At 46.5% G+C, this 7,087-nt stretch overlaps 2 protein-coding genes across 2 annotated transcripts in view; one reads left to right on the forward strand and one right to left on the reverse strand.

Moving 5' to 3' along the window:
• Nucleotides 1-3,197: 3,197 nt before the first annotated feature.
• On the reverse strand, nt 3,198-5,428 carry LOC137888154 (homeobox protein Hox-B3a-like). The gene is given in 5 exon segments (XM_068731477.1): nt 3,198-4,674; nt 4,677-4,866; nt 4,868-5,211; nt 5,214-5,304; nt 5,306-5,428. Coding segments are annotated over 5 exon segments (906 nt in total). The 3' UTR covers nt 3,198-4,516.
• Nucleotides 5,429-6,508: 1,080 nt separating this feature from the next.
• Nucleotides 6,509-7,087, forward strand: part of eve1 (even-skipped-like1) — a 5,668-nt gene continuing 5,089 nt past the window's right edge. Inside the window, 1 exon segment of the mRNA XM_068731479.1 lies at nt 6,509-6,514. Coding sequence (XP_068587580.1) covers nt 6,509-6,514 — 6 coding nt within the window.

Here is a 7,087-nt window from a genome sequence, read left to right on the forward strand (position 1 = left end):
TAGAGACCATGTGACTGGGCCAAGGCGCAGGCCTCAGGGCTTATTTTAGTCATAAACAACATCACAGGACACATAGGATCAGCATGCATGGGGAAAAAAAGAACATAACAAGGGCAAAAGAAAGTTGAAAAGGGAGGAAACATTAAAGGGACAGTTCACTCCAAAATCCAACATACATATTTTAGATAGTTTTGGTGTGAGTTGTCTGGTTTTGGAGATATCGTCCGTAGAACACGTCTGTCTTCTCTCCAATGTAATGGGACAATATCGCCAAGTCTGTGCTCAACGCGCCAAAAAAAATACATGTGGGAAAATCTCAACAGCAATGTTGTGACCACAACGAGGTCTGCTGTGGCCGAGCAGCCAACTCACACCTACCTAGATTCAAGAGTACCACCACAGGTACAAGTAAGAGGATGTGTTTTTGAATTTTGGGGGGGTGAACTGTCCCTTTAAGAAGAAACGTGTCTTGGGTCTCCTATCTGTTTGAAAAAAGGTCAAACTATTCTGACCCCTGAGAGGGGAAGTGAACATCCGCAGCAAGAGCAAAAGCAAAGGAAGTCAATCCAGTTAACAGTCAGTTATTAAAATCAAATCAAAATAAATGATCAAACAAATATAATGAATGATCAAACAGGAGGGTTAGTTAAATAGTAAAACAGTTGAGTTTGTGCATGGTACGACTATCACGTGACCAATACATTTAAATAACTCCAACCATCTGCTGGACGCTGACTTAAAGGAGGAAAAAAGGCTCCACCAGAACCACACCACATGGCCTTGCTCGCCATTTTAAGTCACAGCACTTCTACTGCGCCCGTCGTGCAGAGGAGCAGAAATCGTTCCGCCGTGAAGCGTCCAGGTTTAGAGGTCAGATTGTGGCGTTGGTGTCTTGCTCAAGGACACCTCGGCAGCCAGCGTTTGGGGGTTGAAGCCGAGTCTCTGCTATCAGACGACAACAACAACAGAGCTAAAGTCAAAGTTTCCTTCTCAGAGAGCGGACTCTTGAAAAGAACGAGCAGCAACAAGTGTCGGGTTCACGACTAGTTGTTGGATCCGACCTTCGACCTTCCCTGGGATGAAGCCCCGGTGTCTGACGCACGTCGGCATGTGTAATCGGTTCGGTAAATGAACACCAGCGGAATAGCAGCAGGGTAGCATGCCGCCGGAAACAGCTTGCAGCCGCTTTGCCTTCATTCTAAAGCCCTAAAAGAGACGAACGGCGGATTTGAAGTTTCCCGAAAGATTTGTTCTTTACTTCTGACATGTTACACGTCGCTCTCGGCTTCACAAGTTATTATTGGGAGGGTTTTCTCTGACATGCTTCAGCCCCGAGGTATCGACCCGATACCCAATGCTGGCTCGTCAAGTGTCGGGTCAGCCCCGCTTGTTGGAAAGAAGTCACACCTACACCCGATCCTCCGCCGTCACATCACATCGCATTGGATGCGCATGATCTCCAGCGCTCGCCGTGCCATCACACAGCAGCTTTGAACCAAGGGATTGTGGGAGATTTGTCCTGCGTCTTTACAACGGTATATTTGAGAAAGGGTGGATTTTGGGTTCTATCCTTGAGGTCAGCTGGTTTTAGAGGGCCAGTAGGTTTCATACTTTACTTTAGAAGTTTGGTGTGCATATTTCCACAGTTGTTTTTTTGTTTTGTCACAGTTACCATGAGCTTCTTTTACCTGATAGCATCGCTGCTGATACGGACGATAACGTTTGAATAAGCAGAAGCACCTGAGAGATCATAAACAAACCGAAGATATCTCTGAATAACATAACATTTTATTAAAGAATTGTTCGACAGACAACTCTCTCAACAAGGAAAGAAAAGAGGAGCTACAAAGGACAAAGAAAGAAGTTGTTTTTCTCCCCAAAAAAAGAAAGACTCATTCTTTTTTTTCCAGCTAGTAGTTTGTCTAAATTTCTCCGACTATGCGCGGACGGGTCACCGATCCCCGTCCTTGCCTGTTTCCCTGTACAAGCCAAGACATGTATGTACAAGGGTCATTATAGGAACATAAAAACTACGTATTCTTCTTCTAAAATACAAGAACTAAAAAAAAAATGTAACTTCAGTACAATGGACAAGAAGAAACACAACGTTTTTTTTTTCTTTCATAACAGGTAAATACTAAAAAAGTACAGTATTTTTTCTCGATATAAATACATGAAGGATAAATAATAATAATACAAAACAGAAAGTCTTTTTTTTTTAAACTGGCTATAACAAATAAATATTTATATATGAATGTTCACTTGAACACACATTGGCGAAAGACGCTTTGATTGGAGGGCCTTCCGTCTTCAAAATAAGATTTCATCATTATTCATTTTTTTTTTTTACCTTTAACCATCAAAATGTAAACTCTAAGTGCAACAATGATGCCCGGGTGTGAAAAGCTTGTGTGTAGATCTGCACTTTAAAGAAAGAAAAACAATACGGGAGGTTTATTTCCAGAACAGCGGAGACCGTTCAAACAAATCGACCCGGTTGTTTTTAATAAAACAAAGTGTGACACACATCAGCTCACACATCTGGGACATGCATTTTTGTTCAAATATATACCCTGTATCCACGTTAAAAAGTCAAGATATGTGAGAACAAAACAAAACCATATAAAAGGTGGACAAATTCTGCATTGGTGTTCGCTAATGTAGCCAAAGAGAAACCTTCCAAAGAGAGAGAGAGAGAGAGAGAGAGAGAGAGAGAGAGAGAGAGAGAGAGAGAGAGAAGGGGGGGGGGCAATGACTTACCCAAACATAAATAAATAGTGTTCTCCACTCTTATTATTTACCCTGTGTCGATGATGTGCTAAAACAAGAACATTAAAATGTCTCTTCCATGTCCTCTCCTGTGTTTGTGTAAAGATGTCAACAGCTGCTCACCTGGCTGTGGATGTATGTCAACGAAAGGAAGCTAGCTTAGCATTGCTGTGCGTGTGTGTGTGTGTGTGTGTGTGTGTGTGTGTGTGTGTGTGTGTGTGTGTGTGTGTGTGCGCGAGCTTCGCTTAGCGCAGATGTGCGTCTACATGGGAGCTAGCTTAGCCTTTGAGCTCGTAGCTTCTTAAACCCTGTTTAGATTGATGGGAGGGGGCGGTGGGTGCACGTGTGGTTGATGGATGTGTGTGTGTGTGTGTGTGTGTGTGTGTGTGTGTGTGTGGGAGGGGGGGGGGGGGGGGGGGGGGGGGGGGGGGTGGTCTGTGGCGGATTGTGGGAACATTTCTTGGCCTCCTTCAGAAGCCATGTGCTGCTGCCACAGACGGGAGACGGTGGGGTTAGTAGTGATTCGGTCCGGCAGGAGGCGGGAGGAGACAGCGGAAGGGGAGGGCCGTCCAGTGTGCCTTTAATTAAGGTGAAGACGGGCACCGTACATTTGCGTTGGACACGCGCGCGTGCTGCTCACCACGTAGCTCAGGCTGAACACAACCCGTGCCGCCATGAGCCCAGCGTCATAAATCTAACCACCTCGTTAAACCGCCCCATTCAAATCTCAACTATTTCATTACCGGGCGGGAGAGCTGCTTGTGTGTGTGTGTGTGTGTGTGTGTGTGTGTGTGTGTGTGTGTGTGTGTGTGTGTGTGTGTGTGTGTGTGTGTGTGAGAGACGTACAGTTTTAAACAACATACTACGTATAGCTCCACCAAACATGCTAGCTGAGCTACAGCTGCAGTGTGCTCCACCCACACACGCAAAAAAAAAAAAAAAACCCGCTTTGCAATTATTTAGCGGTGCGCATTACGCAAAGAGAATGCGCTGTGATTTTAGTTCTGAACTGAAATAGTCCACTCTGTAGTTGTCTGATTGACAGTGCAGTGGATTATCGGACTAAACGACGGCGCTCGCCTTCAGATCCCGTTGTGCCGTACAGCTGCCGATATGTCTCTGCACCGGTGCCGCCAGATCAGCTTCCTGACATTTATTGTCCCCAGGGGGGGCGAGAGGGAGGCAATTGACTGTACACTTCTTCTCCCGCGCCTACAATATGCTTCGCTGCACCTGGGACCCCCGAGAGGGTAAATTGCTCTAAAAAGGCTCGTGTAAAAGAAATCATCTGCTCGTGCGAGGATGTAAGATAGGAAGTTTGGTCCCGGGTTTTTAAAAAAGATACGTGGAAGTGTTTGGCAACTACGGTTGATTTCGGTACCGTTACACTGCGGAGTGCCTTTTGTTTACTGTTTTTAGCAACGTGAATGGTGTGTGTGTTCATGCTACTTACTAATAGGCACAGCCGTTCTGTTTTATTTTAAATCAAATTAGCTGCACTTTAAAGGGAAACAGTGAACGCTTAGCCCTAATTAGAAGGCAGTGGGAACAAGGTGGCTGGACAACACAACTCAAAGGACCAACCACTGGACGGCCCCTGTCTGTCTCCCTTTGTCTCTCCTGCCGTCCCGTTGCAGCAGTAGAGTCCACGCGTGTTAGTTCGTCTGTTAGTGAGTCGCGTTGTGTCACGCGTTCTGTGTCGTCTTCACTACTTCCTATGTTTTTCGTTTTTTTTGTTCCAAACCTGCTACAGGTGAGTGAGCTTGGGTGCTTCCTGGATTCTGCCCTGAGTCGAGGTGTGGTGCGCCGACAGCTCGGTGTACGTTGGGTGCGTTGGCGGGTCGCAGGGACCCGGGGGCCCCCCTCCGCCCACGTGGTGCTGGTTGGCGGCCGACATGGGCCCGCGCTGTTGTAGTCCATGGTTTGGTGGTGGGGCGGCGTGGGGCCGAGGTGGTTTAGCCCGTACATGGAGGGCCCCGAGCCGGGCATGGGTTCCACGTAGCTGCCACCCCCCACGTAGACTGGACTGGCCTGCATGTTGGTGGGAGTCCCGTAGCCAGCGTTGTTGGCCTGCACTAGGCCGTGGTGAGGATGGGGGGTCGCCGTAGTCCGGGTCCGGGGCGCCGTACTTCTGTTGGGGGGGACAGCCCTTCATGGGGACGTTGGAGTAGGCAGTGGACATGGAGTAAGACACTCCCTGGTGGGGCTTGCCGAAGGACGGCGGAGACGGGACGTCGTAGCCGATCCCGCCTCCCCCTCCCATGGGGTGCATGGAGTTGAGGAAGCTGGCGGAGGACTGCATGGTCAGGGGCGGGGAGCCGGTCGGCGAGGGCCCCCCGGAACTGGAGCTCAGGCCCTTGGACTTCTGGTCCTTCTTGTACTTCATGCGCCGGTTCTGGAACCAGATCTTGATCTGGCGCTCGGACAGGTTGAGCAGGTTGCCATCTCCACGCGGCGCGGCCGGCACAGGTACCTGTTGAAGTGGAACTCCTTCTCCAGCTCGACCAGCTGGGCGCTGGTGTACGCCGTGCGGGCCCAGCTTGGACGACGCCGACGAGCCGCCGGTGGGACTCTTCTCCCCGCTGCTGCCGCTCTCAGCTCCTACCTGACGCTGGAGGGTAGAAGAGAGGAGATTACACAGAGGAATGGACGACGGCATGGATAGGATGCAGGGGGGAAAGGGTCACAAGACTAAAAAACAAGGGCACAAAAAAAAACCTAAAAAATGAAGAGAATGGAAGTGGGAGAAACGTACAAACAGTATGGTAAAGAGGGGAGTCAGTAAGAGAGCCAGAGAGATAAAACACACTCAGGCTGCATGCTGGAGGAAATTGAAAGCATTCAGGTTCTTAATAAAGCAGAGGGGGGTCCGGGGCGCGCTGGCTGAATTATCCCCCGATATTAGTTGTCAACACTTCATAACAGTGGCAGTTATTAAGAGACGGAGGGCTCCGGCGCTGGCCGAGGGCAGCCAAATTGCATCTTGGCTGAAAGACTAAACCCCCGGCAGCAAACAGCAGCTGCAGCAGCAGGGAGAGAGGCTGACCACGACTCCTCATGTGACGTTCACTAACCCTACAAGAGCTGAGAGGTATTCTAGCTGTAATAACTGTTAATAATGCCGTCATCACGCATGTAATGTCTGTGTTTGTACGTTTACTAAGTGCATTGTAGAGGTTTTATTGGCATTGTTTTGATCCAGAAGCTGCCAAAAGCATAGTTAACTGATAGTTAATGCATAATAAAATGTGTGTTGATGTTAATCAAACTACAAAAGAAGCTTTGTGAAGCTTTGAAAATGACATCATTCATTTGTTTGCAAAGCTATTATGAACAAATAACAAAGCCTTTGATTAACTTCTCATAAGTGATCGTGCGTGTATCATATATATTTTAACAATAAATGTTTGTATGATGCGACTATTAACACTTATACAGTCTTATTAACAGGTATTCATGTAATCAGTATCACTTATAGGGGCCTTATTGCCTATTAAACCACAGTTATCATAAGGACCTTACAATGAAGCGTTACCGAATAAGGTTGATTTTGTAACATCAATTATAAAATGACTTTTAAAATTCAGACAGATAAACCAGATTATCTACACTAAGATGGCCAGATTATTAGGTACAGCTAATGGAACGCAACAGAGGTTCATGAATGTTATAGTGTTCAGTGTGATGTTGTGCTCATACTGAGCGAGTTTCTGATATGATCTATAATCCATTCATGTCAATGCGGGTAGAATAGGTCATTTTCTCAAACAGCTCCGACGTAACCAGATCATTATGGGCTGCATGAAGCGTGGATGTGTGGGCTGTAGCCGTGTACACACAGCTACAGGAGGTCAAAGTTGAAGCAGGACGATGATCTCTGATGTTTAGCTTTGGTATTCGTTTCAGTTTGCTTCTGATGTTTGATAAACAACTTGGACTAACCGGGGAGTTTATAACAACCTCAAATATTGAGATTAAAGTTGCAAATTTTGGACAATTTTTCGTCTGTGGTGTGACGAGGTTGACCCAACCTCATAAGTGAAACAGTGTGGAACCGGGGGGGGGGGGGTATTCAAACACTTGAATATTCTAATATCAGAATATTCAAGTGTTTTTCTTTTCTTTTTTTTCTTTAATTTGAGAGATCAGAGGGTGATTTGTTTTTTCGCCTTCGTACTTTTTATTTTAATTTAGTTATTTATTCGATTTTTTGTATACCTACAATGGCCCTTATATGCCTTTTTATGCTAGAGCTAAAAAAGATATATATAAATATAAATTTTTTTTTCTTCAATCTTTCCAGAGTGTTCATGTATGC

Source organism: Cebidichthys violaceus, unplaced genomic scaffold, assembly GCF_023349555.1.
Source record: "Cebidichthys violaceus isolate CVI_PGR_0920_01 unplaced genomic scaffold, fCebVio1.0.p SCAF_52, whole genome shotgun sequence".
Classification (NCBI taxonomy): Eukaryota; Metazoa; Chordata; class Actinopteri; order Perciformes; family Stichaeidae; genus Cebidichthys; species Cebidichthys violaceus.